This window comes from Lepidochelys olivacea, assembly GCF_965140295.1.
Source record: "Lepidochelys olivacea isolate rLepOli2 genome assembly, chromosome: 3".
NCBI lineage: Eukaryota > Metazoa > Chordata > Testudines > Cheloniidae > Lepidochelys > Lepidochelys olivacea.
The window spans coordinates 109545525-109563553 of NC_140413.1; the positions used below are offsets into that span (position 1 = coordinate 109545525).

The following is an 18029-nucleotide window of genomic DNA, read 5'->3' on the forward strand; positions in this document are numbered from 1 at the left end:
TCCACCTGTTCTCTCACATCTTATGCGTAGGTTGTAAGCTCCTTGGGGCAGGGACTGTCTTTTTGTTTTATTTGTACAACATCTACCACAACGGGGTCCTGGTTCATGGTTGGGGCTTCTAAGTGCTACAAGAATACAAATAATTATCCATTATAAACCTGATTTCAATGCATTATTATTTATTAAGACTTGGTGAACAGATCAGAAAGAACTGATAACTTGGACAGAATCAAGGGGGTTTTGGAGGCGAACATATTTACTGACCCTTGGTTCCAAAATAGATTATTGAGCCTGGGCTGGAGTTGTTTGCACAGCTTCAGCTACACCACAGTAGCCCAGGCATATGAAGCTGGATACCAGAACTGTATCTAAAGGGTTTCACAGATAGACCCCAAACCTCCAAGTGAACATTAGGGTTGCTTTGCTGCAAACCCATGTCAGTGCACTCTGAAGGTTTTTCACAGTTAATAGACCTTAAGATAGTAGTGGGTGCGACTATAATAGACCACATGTAAAACATACTTGCATTCCCTTGGTGCTGATTTATATTGTTTAAAGGGATGGGGGCGGAACAAGCTGTTAAAAGATGAAGAAATTGAAAGCTCTCCTAACTGCTATATTATCCACCTGACATTCTCTAAATGCCAGTCATTAATTACTAGTGTATTGAAAAATCAGAACACTTATCCAATCCAGATTATGTTACATCTGTGAGCCAGAGAAATTTCCATTGTCTTTGTCTTTCTCATCTAAATAAAAAAAAATGTTATGGTTGTTAAAGAAGAGTAGGTCTACGAAAGGCTGTTCTGTTTTATCTCATTAAGGCCTGTTATCCCCACAAAGATAGATTTTAGCATCTCTGTCCCTCCCACCATAATACTGGTTAACATTTTAAGGCGTTCACAGTGTAATTATTAAATTCCAAATTCAGCCCTCAATCTGCAGCTTCTGCCGAAGTCAACAAATGAGGGCTGCACATGCACATCTGCTGGCAGAATTTGGCCATAAGCAACAACATTCTTGTCTTATTCCTGAGCCAGTATTAAGAAAGGATTGAAACTGGTTTGTGATTTAGACTGCTCCTGCAATCCTGACACCTGTAGACCTCTCCTTCAGCTCAGTGGGAGATTGGTGTACAGATCCACGGCAGGTCTTCAGTGCAATGTATTCTGCTGGAGTCACCAGTAAGATCACTTCTGCCTGAGCTGTATGTTCAAAAATGAAAGTTTTAATCCAAAACTTTATTTTGAGATGGAATTGCTCCTCATTTCTGTACATTTTCATACCTAACATTTTAAAATCTGTACATCGAGTTATGTATAGCTTTGGGCCAGGGGGAGGACACCCTTTTTCACTCTGCTGATATTCATTGGAAGAGGAGATCATTTTGGAAGGTGCAGCACAAGAAAGCTATAAGGTGGAATGATAAAATAAGGACTGTCCCTTCTAAACATGAACAGGTGCTATATAGGCATTGTTAGAACGCTAGCCTTGGTGCCTTTTATCTGAGGATATCAATTAATTTTACCAAGATTAACAAATTAAGACTCATGACACCTCTGTAAGAAAGGTAATTATCCCTAGTTTTACCCCTATTTTTGGGTCCCCAGATTGAGACACATTAGGTCTGTTTCAGAGGTGCTAAACACTTGCAGCTTCCATTGATTCACTTGGAGTTGTGGGTGCTCTGTGCCTCTAACAATCAGATTCTGAAGTTGGGTATCCGAAAATAGTGGACACATTTGACCTAAGTGATGTGGCAAAGGTCATACAGCAATTGTGGAGCAGAACTGGGAGTACAATCCAGTTCTCCTAGTTCCAGGTCCTGTCCCTTAATCACAAAATGATCCTTCACTGCAACCCTCAGGCAAAACAAAGTGTATGTTCTGCTCGCTATTTCCTACACTGCCCTCAGTGATCAGGCATTAAAAGGCCAATTTAAGTAATAGGGTTTAAATTTGATCGGCTTTATATGCTCATGGTTTTGTCTTTTTCCATACCTATAAAGAGATTACCTCAGAATTTTGTTTTTCTCATGAGAAGTCTTTGCTATTAAGTTTCCTGTTGTAGAACAAGTGTTGAAATGCAATGAGAATCATTTGTATCACCTGGCTTTCTCCTGTTGCGTTTTGTTTTTTTCTTAGCATACAACAGTTTTGCCCTTTATATTAATCGAGATGAGAACAACACATCATCAGTATCCCAGCAGGAGCTGTGGACTGGCTGCAGTATGCACCTTCTCTGTTGGCTATATATTATGGTAAGGACTGTACATGCTGTGTTTTCATATTGTATTGGGGGTTTGTACTGCTAAATTTGGGCACATATTTCATTATGGATATAATCACTAACAGATTCCCACTGCATGTCTCGTTTGGTCCAAGACCTGGGCTTTGTCTGGCTTCCCCAGATGCTGATATTTTTAGAAAGTATATGCCAAACCTCACACAACAGGAATTTGTTGAACAATCCCATGTAAGCAGTGATCTTTCCAAAGCTACATTTTTCAACCTTTTTTCAAACTAAATGTTTTTCTTGGACCCTGGTTTTCTTGCTTAGGGTTTTTTATTCTATCAAACAAAAATTGAGAATAGGCAAATGATTTCCTTCAACAGCATTTTAAGCCCCTTCAGAAAAGATAACGCTTTTTTCTTTTTCTTTTTTTTTAGTTCACTCATTCTTGTGTTAGAAATCAATTACAGAAATCCAAACATTCTGTAATTTATTTCTAATGAAAATATTTGGGAAAATGTTTAAGTAAAGAAAGCATAAGCAACACTAAACTTGGTCTTTGGGGAGTTTTCCAATTGAAAAAAACCTGACTTATCTGACAGAGCAACTTTACCCATCGGACTTTTTTTATTTTTTTACCCTGCAATTATTTAGTCATTCTGGCTTTCTCCCCTCCTCCCTCCCCCCCGCATCCTTGTTTGGTTAAAAAGTCTGTCTGTCCGTCCCCCCCCCCCATCCCCCTTCACACACGCGTGAGCGCACATACTCTCTCTCTCTCTCTCTCTCTCTCTCTCTCTCTCCCTCCCTCTCCCCCCCTTGAGGCCCTTTATGATCTCCTGTTTACCTCTCTTCCTACTCCCTTCCTCTGAGGCTTTCCATCACAACAGCCTTCCCATAGCCTAAGAGAACGGGATACAGCTCCTTCCAGAACTCAGGAATACTACTTTTTCCACCAACCAAAGGGGGCCACTAGTTCGAAAGCAACATAGGGTCTGAAAAGTGCTACCTCTTCAGTGCTCCCTGCCTTTATATGGGCCAAGGAAAAAGGGGGCATTATACCCATGTATAGATACTACACCCACACAGTGATCATGTAATAACCAAAATCAAGGAGATCTGAGTCAAATTTTGTGGCTGGATTTCAAAAGGATCAGAATAATTTTATTGTTAATAATATTTGTAATTGTGCTTGGTGAGATACAGATAAACAAATCTCGTGCATCGGGGCATAAACTGATTTCTCTAGGGGAAAAGAAGGATTTTTTTTTCACCTCTACCAAAAAATGCACAATTAGCTAGGTGTGTTATGGGTATTTTTTCACTTTCCTCTGAACAATACACAGCAGCAGGATACCAGACTTAATAAATCAGTGGGCTGATTTAGTACAGCAACTTGTCTTTTTTCCAAAATGGTCCCTTCTGGTCTCGGAGTCTATGACTCTGTGAAAATCATGTGATGAGGCCCATGGAAAATTATTCCACAGGAATGGAAAAGTTGAAGCAGCCCACTTGTGTAAGTGGGAATAAATTTGAGTAGTGTCTTAAGAGCTTTTTAAGGCATCGTTACAAAATCAGTATGAAAAGATTGTTTTACATGTGTTTTTTTCCCTCTCAAGTGAATTGCAAACATAAATTGACACTGACTCAAGGGGATACATTATCTTGCAACTTCTACAGGGCCACATCACATCCTCCATATCAGTTATTTTCATTACATTTATATGTGTAAAGAGTCTGATGGAAATTGCTATTGCACAGCATACACCTGTCATTCCAAGTACTCGGTAATTTATTTCTTAAAACAACTAAGAACGCTGTATAGGGCTTGCTCCTTCCCAGCACAGGTATCTGCATCCTGCATCTAGAAGCACAAGATAAAAGGAGATGAACAGGACAGGGAACACAGGGGAAACTGATTCTGCATTAAGAGATGTACACTGCTACCCATTCACTTTGTTATTCCTGCCTACATATTTCAGTGCTATCATAATATACTAAGCCCTGCTATAGTGTTTTTCATTCATAGATCTCAAAATGCTTTACAGAAACCAGTATCATAATTCCCATTTTACAGCTGAGGGAAACTGAGGCACAGGAAGGGAAGTGACTTGCCCAAGGTCATGCAGCAAAGCAGTGGTAGAGGAGGGACTTGAATCCAGCTCCCTTATATTCCAGTTTTTTGCCCTGTCTACTATACCACACTGCTGCCTTTTCCTCAGTGAGCTGCCTTCAGCATTGTTGATCGTTTAGGTGTGATTCATAACTGTGTAGGACTGGAAGGGACCTCGAGTGGGCATCTAGTCCAGTCTCCTGCCCTGATGCAGGACCAAGTATAACTAAACCATCCCTGAAAAGCATTTGTCTAACATGTTCTTTAAAATCTCCTGCGATGGAGATTCTACAACCTCCCTTGGAAGCCTCTTCCAGTACTTATCTATACTTATAGTTAGAAGACGTTTCCTGATATCCAACCTCAATCTCTCTTGTTACAGACTGAGCTGACCATTTCCTGTCCTACCTTTAGTGGACATGGACAGCAATTGATCTCTGCCCTCTTTATAGCAACCTTTAACATATTTCAAGGATGCTATCAGATCCCACTTCAGTTTTCCTGGCTCAAGACTAAACGTGCCCAGTTTGTTCTTTTAACCTTTCCTCATAGGTCAAGTTTTCTGAATCTTTTATCATTTTGTTTCTCTCCTCTGGACTCTCTCAAATTTTTCCACATCTTTCCTAGAGTGTGATGCCTAGAACTGGACACAGCGCTTCAGCTGAGACCTCACCAGTGCCAAATAGAGTAGGACAAGTACCTGCCATGTCTTACATAGGACACTCCTGTTAATACATACCAGCATATTAGCCTTTTTTAGCCTTTCCATTTGTGATCTAATATAACCCCCACATCCCCTTCAGCCGTACTACTGACTTGCCAGTTATTCCCCCTTTTGTACTTGGCCATTTGATTTTTTTTTCCTTCCTAAGTGTAGTATTTTGCATTTGTCTTTATTGACTTTCGGTATGTTGATTTCTGACAAAATTCTCTCCTTTGTCAGGTCATTTTGAATTCTAATCCTGTCCTCCACAGTGCTTCCCATCCCTCCCAGCTTGGGATCATATGTAAGATTTATAAGCATACTCTTCAGTCCATTATTGATTTACCTACAGACTGTACCAAGAGTGGATAGGGCTGCTCTCAGCTAACTCCATTTCTTCCTTGCTGAGCATTCCCAAAAGGGAGTTGGGGCAATTGCTTCTCCTCTGTAAGGACATGCATGTGGGGTTCTGCAGGATTGCCTTTTGTTTCCTCTCATGTTCATGGCCTATAAGGGTCAGTGGGAGGATTAGTGAGGCAGCATGGTCTGTTGTGTGTTCAGCCTGCGGATAACACCTAGTTCTATATCTCTGAATCTCCCCAGTGCTACTGAAGGTTCTACCCAGTGTGTGGCTGAGACTGGAATATAGATTCAGGATCATTGGGTTAAGTTCAATCCAAACAGAACTGAAGTGATGATGGTAGGCTTAGGCTGGAAGGAACAACCAGAAAATATGAAAAAGGATTGTATCTGCCCCTTTTAGCAAGGGTATGCCCATGTTTCATAACAAGAATTTACCAACTTGAGGTAGTGCTGGATTCCCCACCTGTTGGTAAGTGACCATATGCAAACCCTAACCAGGAATGCTTTTATTCATCTGTCTTGCCAGGAGGTTGTATTGATTTCATTTGGAGATGGGCTTTGGGATCCAACTACTGATCCATGCCTGTGTCACCTCAAGCTTAGTGCATTCGATTTGAGGCTGCACCTGGAAAATAAAACTAGAGCAGAATGCAACAGCCTGCTCATTAAGCAGTGTTTCTTGCTGGGAGCACACACCACCATTGCCCCAGGACCTGGTTGGACTCCCTGTTAGAGCTTACGAGATTGTTTTTTGACTTATAAAGCTCATGGCCTGCCTGCTTGAGAGACTGCCTCTCTCCCTGTGCCATCCTGCCATATTTGAGATGAGGAGAGGCAGATGCGGTAGAAGCTGGTGCCACGGTGGTTTGTCCTCAGGTTTTAAATGTACTCTCTGTGTGGGTCTGACCTAGCCCAGATCTTTTGACCTTCCTGACACACTGCAATGACACACTGGAGCCTTCCTGACACACACCTTCCACACACCTTCCTGACACACACCTTCCACACACCTTCCTGACACACTGGAGCCAGCTGTTTGGGGAGAAAGGGGTACATTGGGGATAGTGTTTAGGTTTGACTTTATTTGGAATTAGTTATTTTCTGGTTTTGGGGTGAGGGGAAGCAGGTGTTTCTATTTGTCATGTGTCTGTATTTCATGTATGGAAAGGTACTAGGGTGCTGAAAGAGGTGCTTTTCCCTCTTAATTAGTGCATAAAAATTAAAAAAATAAGTAGCAACAGAGAGGAGCAGAACCAAAGTATATGCTGGAGATTACATTGAAGCCCATTTCTCTTCCCCCCACAACCCGTCACCCCTTTATTTTCTCGTTCACCCTGCATTCATGAAAGGATTAGAGTAGGCACACAAACTGCAGAGAGTCACACCATCTCTGTGGAAGGACAAGCCTTAGGTTTTAATTAACTTTTCTCGTGGCCATGCACGGCAGTCTCTCAGATTTGCACCAGGGGACAATAGTCTTGCACTGCATGCTGCCCACCTTACTTGGACTTTCAGGATCAAGGCCTTGGTATCATGTGAAATGACAGTTTGCTTTATTGATAATGGGATTGAAAGGATCACACTTTATTTTCATTAGTGCTAGAAAACTGTCCTGAGTACACCCCAACTACCCAAAAACAAACAAACAAAACAAACCGCATAGGCACTGGGTCTATGAATTTGATTGTCATGGCAGATAAAATAGCAAGATATTGTTTTGCTCACTGTAGCAATCATTGTCTCATGGCAACTACTGTCTGAGCGATATGTGGCCATAGAAGAAATGAAGCCAAAGGAGTATAGTTAAAAGATGTTTGTGTTCCTTCTGCTGCTGAGATATACTGGATGCCAAAGAGCCACTCCCAAGGATGTGACTGCGCTTTAGTCATATGGGGTAGGTGTCTGGTAGTAAAGCACTTGGTCAGTCCTCTTGTTCCTACATTTGCTACAGTGGGAGTTGCCCCCACCTGTGCCAGGGCTGAACATGGGTTCATTTTATCACTACTTAATAAAACAATTCAGGCAGGGCAGGTCCAATCAAACTGATTTAGAAAAACGTGTGGATTTTCTTACAGCCGGCTTTAGGGAGGTCTGTTAATTTGATAAGGGGAGGAAGGAAAGTTTGCATAGTGTAGTATATGGTGTGATGATTGTATGCATTTTTTTAAAAAGTAAGTCCCTAGGCGTTTGGTAGTGTGATAATAAATCAAGACAAATAGTGTTGGATATATGCAAAAGAAAAATTAAATTTACAGTCATTTATCAGAGGCATCCCATGTGTTCTCATGCATCTCACCCCCCCCGTAGTGATCTCCATCTTCCGTGTGCTGGCCATTTTATACTTCCATTCACTACAGCCTACCTTTATTTTTAAATCCCATGTACACTGAAGTTCACACTACTTTCTTCCAAAATGAACAGGGAAGAAGAAATCAGTATGGATCAAATTTGCAAAAAATACATTCCTGGCTAAAATCTCTAGCAGCTTTCTGTCAGTCTATTTACCCTGCATCACAGAACTCAGAAATAGACTAGACCTACTATGGGTCATTGAGTTCATGCCCCTGAAAGTGCAGGGTTGTTCCCTACACTATAATCTTGAGTGATTCATTCATTCTGGTTTTGTCTTCCTCACCTCCTCTGGGAGACATTCCACAGCCTGCAATGTTGTTGTCGCTGTATTGGTCCCAGGATATTAGAGACAAGCAGGGGTGAGGGAATATCTTTTATTGAACCAACTTCTGTTGGTGAAACAGACAAGCTTTCAAACTTACGCTGAGCTCTTTTTCAGGTAACACCTTTTTCAGGTAACCAGGGTCACATCATTCAATATGTCAAGAATTTTTTTCGGGTAGATATGTACAGAGTGTCACACACTACATGCTTGGGCTCAGTTGGTTTACCTCAGTTAGCCCTAGAAGTAATAGAGATACAGAGTTTTCCAATGCATCTTCCACTTCCTCAAGCAAGCTCGTTTTGTAAAGCAAATGCTAGAAGAATGGCAGAGAGGAAGAGTCAGTATTTTGGCAAGAAGGAGCTAAAGGCTCAACTGCAATAGTAGCAGTTTAAAAAAAGGGGGGGGGGGGGCGTCAATGTTTTGAACCTCAGAACAGAGCTGTTCTCCCTCCAAAAATGTTTATTTGAAAAAGAGCTACATTTTTCTAATTTTCTTTTTACCTGTTTTCAAGCCAGCTATTGAGCAGGTTGAAAAATTTCAAATGTTTCATTAAAGTAATGACAAATATTTTGTAAGAAATTTCTTGAGAAGTGTCTTTTCAACCAGCTGAACTCAGTAATAATGACAGGATGTTATTTGGGACCTTTCGGATATTCATCTTAAAAAAAAAAAAAAAAGCTGGGTAGTAGGAATGATACCGGTGCTGTCACAGAATCAGAGGGAGAGCAGAGGTTCTAACCCTCTGGACTTTTAAGGTAAAAATATTAAACATTGCATACATGAATATAAACCATTTAATGAAGATTGCACCTCTGGGTGTATTTTAAAACTAAGTTGACTTTGTCTACTGCAAAGTTAGCTGGTCCAGTTTTAGTTTAATCCCCCCGCCACCCGCCACACACACACACACACACACAATATTTATATCTCAACTTGCAACTTTTTTAACCTGTACAATAGTAGGCTCTTAAATTGGCTCTGGTTTTGCAATCCAAAGTGTGTCTTAATGCATGTTCCCCTGTGCTTAGCTAATAATGAGGTTGAACAAGAATAATGATTGCTAGAATTGCCGTGTTGAAGGCATTCATTAAAGTTAATAATCAGTAGTCTTGTATCGAAGACTTATACCTACAGTTGATCAGCCCTTTATTGTGCAGTGTTGAGTTAGTGAGTTCATTCCTACTTGAATACAAACCAACAAAGGACCTCAGGTAATGTTTCCATGGTAGCAGTCCTACTTTTGCTACTGGCATTTGTAATATAGACAATGCAGCAATACTCGCTGTGTCATTGCTCAGTGGGAAGAAGTACAATGTTAGTAATTCCAGCATAGTAAACTGGGTTGCGGGGTTGATTTTCAGTGAGGTCAGGATGGCTAGGCAGGTGTGCTTTTGAACTTTGTTTCTTAAGCAGCACTTGTTTTACCTTGTTCTTGTCATATTAGTTCCAGTTAGTGACCTATTGCTCTGGCGACAGCCACATAAAGTTGGATCCACAAAGGGACTTAAGCCAGGATGCTGCATTCAACAAGCCATAGATGACATTCAAGAATTCTTTAGTGACTCACTTGGGTTTAGACAATATTTTTGGTGTCCAAAATAAATTCATTCTAGGAAGTGTCACTTCTCCTTGGTTCATGAACCAATCATTCAAGTGCACCGCAGTAGATCAAAGACCCTTTTGAGTATTCCTCCTCTAAAGGTGCTGTAAACTGGTGGGCAGTTTCACCAGTCAGGGAAGGGAAATAAAGCTCCAAGCACTGGTCTTTTTAAGGCTTTTTCCTCAAGGTTTGTTTTACAGTCCACCGAATGATCACAAAACTAAAAGTGGAAAAAATACTGAACACTAATTCCCATAGGGTTTCTCTGCTTTGACTCAGCCAAAAGGGGAGAGGACATACCATTCCCCTTTGACCTAGCTCCCCTTCCTTTAACCCCAGCAGCCGTGTGACAAGCTGGGACCTGTTAGTCATTTTACAGTCTTTAGCACTTTTACCTTTTCACAGGTACATTCTGGCACAGTACAAGATCTGTAGAATACAAGCTATCCACAAGTATGGAGGGACTCTTTCACATGTGGACTCTTTCAGAGAGGTAGGAGGGGGGCTAGGGTCAGCAGCCAGTCACAGTTATCTCACAGATTAGCCTACTGCCAACATTTTAATTCCTACATGAAGTTTCTAGTAATTTGGGATTTGACTGTATAATAAAAGCTTCTATAAGAAGCCGCTGAAGGAGGGTATGGTAACCACGTACAGGACCAAGGTAAGGAGACCACTTGGAATGGATGGAGCTCAGGTTTTTTTTAAGGCCAGAGAGGTCCAGTGTGATCATCTAGTATGGCCAGCTGCATAACACAGGCCATGGAATTTCACCCAGCGAATTTGAAGCAGAGAGTTTTCACAATTTCTGCAAGAGATTTCCCAGAACTTGAACCCATGAGCCCTCCCATACACAGAACACTACCACTACTCTAGCAATCTAATCCCATAGGGCATTTCCATAATCCTTCCTCAAGGTGACAAAGGCCCTTATTAGTCTGCAGTTTTCCCACTCTTAGACTGGGATCTGGGTACAATACCCCACCTATGCCAACCACTTTCTACCATATAAGTCCAATAGGACACCGGCATCTCTTTCCCTCAGGAGCCCGTGACCAGAGATATAGTGCCCCAAAGCCTTCCAAAAACAAGTAGGTTTATTAACAAATGGAACAGAGCAATAGAGAAAAGGATTCCACAACAAACGGCCTTATCATTCCAGGCTGACCCAGGGCACCCCCTTGTAGGCAGGCACGGTGTTGTGGGTGAGCTCTTACCCAGGATATCAGCAAGTCCTGACAGACTTCAGTGCTAAAGAACACCTTCTTGTGGAGGGTCTCATTTATTGACAGAAAAGCTTACACAAAAACCAAACTTTCACCTGCCACATCTCAGCTGGGTGACCCAGTCATTCTTCATCCATCTGTCCTCAACCTGAGTCTGGTGCTCTCCTCTACCTAGGTTGTTTTACAGGGGTTCTCTCCATTCCAGTCTTTGTCCCTGATGTTAGGCATCTTGCCCCTACTGGAGAAGGATCCCTGACAGAGAAGAATCTGGGGAGATCCATCCTCTGCAACTCTTCTCCAGGGACAGCAGGTGATCCTTGCCAGACTGGGCTTCAAGAGAGTATCTGGGAGACCCTCTGGCTGAGATCAGACCCTCTTGGATGCCTGCCAACTCTAGCCGTGAGTCTGTGAGGATCCTTTCTCTAGGAGCACCTTTTAATCGGTCCCCATTTTGATGTGTTCCCTGGAGAGTTCACCCTCTAGGCTCCCTGATCAGCACTCTTACGAGCTCCTCTCCCCCCAGCAGTTTCTCCCCATAACTGAGTTTGGGTAACCTTTTTTATTTACTAATCAGTCACCTGGGGCAGGCGGCTACCCCCAAGGAGGCCTTCATAAGGCAGTCGCACACTGGGTAGGCCCTAACTCCCCATAAAGGGAAGGTGCCCCATGACAAGCCTACATACATGTTTAGTCTTATCTAAACTTGTGATTCCCTAAAAGCCAAGTTAGATGGGCTTCCCTCTTGTGTTACAGGAAGAGAAAAGAACTAATGTACATTCTTTTAGGAAGCCAAAAGACTGTTGGGATCCTGCCTCATCTCCAATTGCTTTCCACTGTGTGACTCCCCCTACCACTAGTCTGTTCCCTCCCCTTTCAGGAAAGCTCCCTTTCCTCAGAGCCCCACAGTCCGTGTGTGAGCCTAAGCCCAGTTACCATATCACTCTAACTTTTGATATGGGGTCTAAGTGTGTCATCTTCTCTTTCCTTCCAACTGTTTTCCCTCCCACCCCCAGTCAGCCAGCCCAGCCATCTAAGGAACGCTCCTATGATGGCTGCTCCATTCTTCGGCAGTTAGACCATTCACCCTTAATGACTTACAATCACTTGTCTTATGACTGTGGGGGGAATATGCTAAAACTCTCTGTTCCCTTCTGACATTACAGCCCACCATCTTAGAAATACAATACAACACGCCATATTTTACAGATCAACATTCACCACCAAGCACCTTCACATTTGTTACAGTAATACCCTGAGGAAAAGCCAGGTACTTATGCGGAGTTCTTTGGAAACTGTGCTAAGGTTGACAAACTCTGTTTCTTGGGTCAAGAGACCAGTCACCTGAATTGCCAATGAGTGTGAAGAATCTCTGCCTTGAATGGTCCTTTACAATATGTGCTAAGTATTTATACTGAACAATCTGTTCCACCTTGCATTTTGCGGGGAGGCTGGGAATTCATTTCCCAGACCTGAAGAAGAGCTCTGTGTGGATTGAAAGCTTGTCTCTCTCACCACCAGAAGTTGGTCCACCCACCTTGTCTCTTCTGAGAATCTGAGTCCCTCCAACAATTCATCAGTGTTTTGGGAGTTGAGTAAAACCTCACAGAAACTGGTGGATGTAACCACTGCCCTTCATTTACAATAAACAATCAAGCTCCTTTATGGAACCAGATAGCTGAAACAATAGAAGCCACCATCCAAAACACAGGCACATGGCAAGGCTTGACTAGAAGCTGAACCATGTAACTCGAGGGGTTTCCCTGGGGACTGGTATAGCAAATGCGGGTGTGGGGGATGCGTCATTGATGAGTTGATCTGTGTGTGTCTGGTTCTGACTGAGAGAATCAGCAGAAACACGCAGAAAGAGCAAGGAAGCCCCGGACACAGCCAGAAGAGTTGTGGTAGCATGACTTTAGGTAAGGCGGGGGAGAGGGGAAGGAACTAAAAGAGAGTTTTCAGGTAAAGTGCTGGTTCAAAGGCTTGGAACTGAAATCGAACAAACTGTCTCCTGTTGGTTTATGCCTCCTGTGTTCAGGGAAACAGGACTTTGTAAATAAGCAGGATTGCATCAGAGAAATACCCGGTCCAGCCTCAATTCCTCCTCCTAATAGAAACAACCTGATAACCAATTTTCAGGGTTTAACTACTCAATTCAAAAGGGGTAACAATATTCTTGTAAAACTGTTTCAGTTTCATCATCGTGTCACCCCTATTCCAGGAGGACATCGTCTCAAGTGATCCTAAGAATCAAACATTCAATTGTACCTTGTTCTTTGGAAAAATTGACTCATTGATAGGTTAGAGTAACTACACACAGTAGCCAGAGTTGCTTTAAAACCAGTACATAAGCAATATCTTCACTGGTCTTTTGATTCCATTTCAGGGTGTGCTGGATCCATCAAGTAACAGGGGTCTGGGTGTACCCTCTCCTGGATTACATCAGCCCAGGTGCCAAGATAATTTTCTTTGTAACGGTCACCCTAGTACTTAACATTTTCTACTTGCTGGGAGAGGTCCTGAATAACTACATTTGGGATACACAAAAATGTAAGTATTGTTTTCAGGAGACTAACCAATAGGATTACTCTCTTAGGGCTTGATCCTGTTCCTATTGAAGTTAATGGAAGTTTTAGGATTAAAACATGGGGGAATTGACAAGATTTCATTGTAACTTTTTTTTCTTCCTCTTAAAAAAAGTCAAATGAATGAAATGTCTGCCAGGTAACATGATTAGCTATGAATATGTATTCACTTTTATAACTTCTAATACTAATTTAAGAGCTGTTGGCAATTACCTGAAAGATTTACAACCCACTCTGTTTTATTAGCTGAGGAACCAGTAAAATCTAGCTAGAATAAAGTGCCATTCTATGGAAATTGTTATGCTTGAGGTTAGGAAGAGAGATTGTTTTTAAAGGTATTTTCAAGCATAAGGTACTCATCTATTTATAAATCAATTTGTCCTATGAAATTAAATATGTCCATATCCAACGGTCCAAGTAATAGGGATAACAGACAACCATGCTGCAGAATTCTACAGAATCAATATCATTAGCCTATTTAGATTACCCATCACTTGCAACTAGGCATATAAAATGAGAGGCACAAAACTTAGTGGATTCCTCATAAATAACTGTTAGATTTTTTTCCCTCCAAACCATCCAAATAGATGAAGTTACCCCCACGCCAAGTCCTCAGCAGATCATGATTTGAACAACTTATAAAGTTCTTCCCCTGCTTGTGGCACACGAAGAATTCTCCAAAAAAAAAGGGTCCTGTTTCCTCTCATTCCCCTGAGCAAGGGAGTCAAGAGTCCAAAAGGAAGAAGAAAGACAAAGGTGGTCAGTCTCTTAGGCAGTCTTTTTGGTTACTCCTTTGGAGTTTCGCTTATTTGCAGGTATAGTGTCTTGTTATGGCCTGCCTCCAGCCCCTCCTTTAGGGATACCCCCACTTCATATCTGGTTCATACAGTCTTAAGGGCAGTCAGCTCTGTAGCTATGTTCCTGGTTGCTGCTGTGTTCCTGTAGCCAGCAGTTTTCACACCTCCCCTTCATGTGGAAGTCTTTTCCTTAAGCTTCTTCCGTCAGGCAGAGCAAGCCCTACAGGTGCACCTGATTGGTGTTGGCTAAACTCAGAAGAGCTCCTTAGCCTCCTCTCTACCAGAGTGAGGGTGTGCCCTCTCACATAATCCAGATGGCCTTAATCATCCTGCTGGAACAGCGCCAAATTGGGTGAAATCCTTGCCTCATTGGAGTCAATCGGCATTTTGTCATTAACGTCAGTGGGGCCAGAATGTCACCCTTAACTTCTAATTAGAATCTGAAACAAAACCTGCTTTTCTGTGTGCCTCATGTGTCCCTTTTCAGTATTAGAGTCCAGACATCAGGCACCTCTTTTCTTAACTGTAGAGCATCTGGTCATTTGGCACTGCATTTATGGCTGGTCCTGAACCTGTAATTCAATTTCATGTTAATGGCTATTTAAACCACTTACCTTTTCTTCTGATAATGCAGGAAAGGTCCTTTAAAGAAAGGTTATCCAAAAGATGATGGCTTCACTGTGAATAAATTCCATATGATATAAAACATAATAATAATATGATAAAGCAGCACATGTTCTTATTGAATCCACAAGCAAGTCGCTCAAGGAAAATCTCCCTCACTGTTCCATAGTATGTATAATAGAAACTTTATCTCCTTTGGTTCCTCATCCCAGAAGAATTGAGGTTAATGTTGCCATAGGCTCAATAGGCTCAGCAAGGCCTTTAGCTACTCTTCAATTTTCCCCCCAGTTGGTTGGGAGACATTGACCCAAATTCTTTTGGTTCAGCGACATGCAAGCCAGCAAATGGCATGAGTCACCTGCTATGTGGCCAGGTATGAAGCGTGGTATATAAATCAGACCTAAAGTGTATGATAGGAACCCCACAACCATAAAAAATGAAAAATTATAACTATGTGTAAGATTTGGAGCAAAAAATATTTGGAAACCAAACCTTTAAAAGGGGCCTTCAGATTAAAACAATCTGACTTGAGAAGGTTTCATTTATTTCTGTGAGCTTTTTCCTCTGGAGGTGCATTAAGAAAAAAACCCACTACTGACTAAATGATTTTGTACTTAGTTTTTCCAACCTAAACCACAAACATGATAGGGAAGGAAAAAATTGCCTTTTCCTCAGGCCTTCTCTCAGTGCTGAAGATACCTGCATTCCTGCCGAATTAATTGATCCATCTGCAGTAGAATACCTCAGAAGAAAGGAAAGAGGCTCTTTTCAAAAGACACATACAATGCTTTAATTAAAACCACTGGGTAAGTTCCTCGCAGCAGAGGACACAAGGGACCTGAGGTTGGCTCTAGAGCAGATTCTTAGGCCAATAGTGTTCTTTTGGAGCCAGCCCATTTGTTTTGTTTTTCAGACCTTTGACTATGGCAATCACATGGTTGCTGGCAAACCAAAACTACAACGCCCATTGTGTTCAGACTGCTGGCAATGTCTGGAGCCATTTGTGTCCTTATGGCTTCTTTCAGTAAAGTCTCCTCTGTAGATGCTTTCCTCCTACCCCCATCTGGGTATTAAAAGGTACATTTTCAGAAGGGCCCATGGGAAGAACTAACATCCGCACACATATTCCATTAGTAGGTAATATCATCTATGGTCGGATTTCCCTTTTGCTGCTTTCAGAATGACTTTTCATCGGCCTTATATCCTGAGAAATCTTTCTTCTGTGATTTGCAACAGTCCAGGAAACCTCCAAAAGAAACATTTTCAGACTATCTTTGATATCTTGGGCAGGGAGGTTTAGTCAGAAGAAACAAAATGGACAAAACAACTACACTTTTGCTAGATTCTAATAATAAATTAATTGCCCAGGAGCAAGCATCTGAAAGAGCTGACTTTTCATCACCAGGAGAACAGCCTGTTGCCGCACCCAGCTGCCTTTCAGCACAGACGACAGAGAGCAGTTCTGCAGCAAAGACAAATCTTCTAAAGAGAATATGTACTGTGCTCATGCTACCTAGATTACTAAAAGGAATGGACATTAATGAGAAAAAAAACTCTATTAGCAATCATTGATTCTTTGTGCACTGTCAGGAAAAATGACTTCTACTTATGATTTTTTTTTTTTAAATCTGACAATGGAAAGAAAGGGGGAAAAAACCTAAATGGAATTATCAATAATAGTTTTGAAAATGTACTTTAAAAAAATGTCAGTGGCTTAGCTTCAGCTAATGGTAGCCATAATAAAATCTGCTCTGTTTTGTTTGTATGTAAGCAATTGGAACCCCAGGAGACAATTATCTTCATTCTCCTGAAACAGTCAGAGGCAGAGCATGCTCTAGGTTCAGATTAAGATTCTGAAAAGGGTCCTGGGGAAGGAAAGGGTTAGGGAGGTCATTACCAGACAACTGCTGGTTTCAGGTGTATAGATGTTCTTTTCCTTCACAGAAGGTCAGGTAACATGACAGAGGCTGCTAGCAAAGAAGAAGAAAGATTAATGTATTAGGTTTCCAAGTAAATGATCAGTTTTTCATCACTCAGGTGTTTTCCATATTGTTTCAGGTATAGAAGAAGGAAAAGAAAAGCCTAAAATGGACTGAAAATTGAATGCAACAAAGAGAGTTTGCTTTTTGCTCCACGGAAAACTTTTCAGCTTGAACAGATGCTGGCAGGGAAAGGAATCTCTTGGAAAAAAGTTTATATGGACCATGTACCCCAAGGATGCTTTCACTTTTATTTAGAGGAGAATTGATTTTAGCTAAAAACATTAAATATTTGTACATATCATATCCATGGAGATATGTAAATTAATTATCTCCACAATGCTCTCAACACGTATATCGGTGTAAATGTATTTCCATTTATTGTGAGAGGAATGATGGGTCCATTTGTGTATCATTTTCAGAAAGAGGTTAAGCAGATAGGCCTACTGTGGATAAATGTAATAATCCTGTATATTTTAGAGTATACTGTAAAGATCTATTAAAAGACCACTACACAAGCTTACCTGAAGAAATAATCTAATCAAACTATGATATATTAATGTACCAGCGTATAACACTTGCCTTAAGTAGGCAATGTTAATAGTAATTATATCAATTGAATCAAACCCTAATTGTAATTAGAACCTATGTGCATATGATGGAACTTTTCTTAAATACAAAAGCACATAAATAAAGACCACAATATGTCCAGTTTTCTGTTTCTGAATGCTGCTTCTCAGAATTCCAAATGGATAGATGCAGCATGTACTGTATAATCTATTTCCAGTTTTTGTTATGTCGATATACTAAGCCAGGCAGGGAGCCAGAACCCCAGAGGACAGCAGGATTCTCAACAGGAAGTGGGGAGCCTGGGTGGCAGCACAAGCCAGGAGCCTGTGTGGCAGCCCTGCTTGGAGCGGAGACCTGGCAGCAGCCCAGTTGGGGAGCTGGGCTTTCTTGTCAATTTCACGGCTCCAGTGCAGACGTGAAATTTACAAGACAGCCAACAGTCGATGTAAGTAACTCAGTGTCTATATTGATACTGCATCCTCCTAACTACACCGACATAAGCCCTACGCCTCTCATGGAGGTGGAGTTATTATGTTGGTATAGTAGGGCACTTACATCAGCTACAG

At 41.6% G+C, this 18029-nt stretch overlaps 1 protein-coding gene across 2 annotated transcripts in view; it reads left to right on the forward strand.

Annotated features, from left to right (window-relative positions):
* Window positions 1-17596, forward strand: part of AIG1 (androgen induced 1) — a 196997-nt gene extending 179401 nt beyond the window's left edge. The window contains exons 4-6 of one of the 2 annotated variants that reach the window (XM_084624514.1): window positions 2145-2260; window positions 13295-13458; window positions 16973-17596. In XM_084624514.1, the coding sequence (XP_084480640.1) occupies window positions 2145-2260; window positions 13295-13458; window positions 16973-17010 (318 nt within the window). In that variant the 3' untranslated portion in view covers window positions 17011-17596. Of the gene's footprint in view, window positions 1-2144; window positions 2262-13294; window positions 13459-16972 lie in introns of those variants that run through there. The other variant, XR_014711041.1, reaches the window with a different exon arrangement.
* Window positions 17597-18029: the final 433 nt, after the last annotated feature.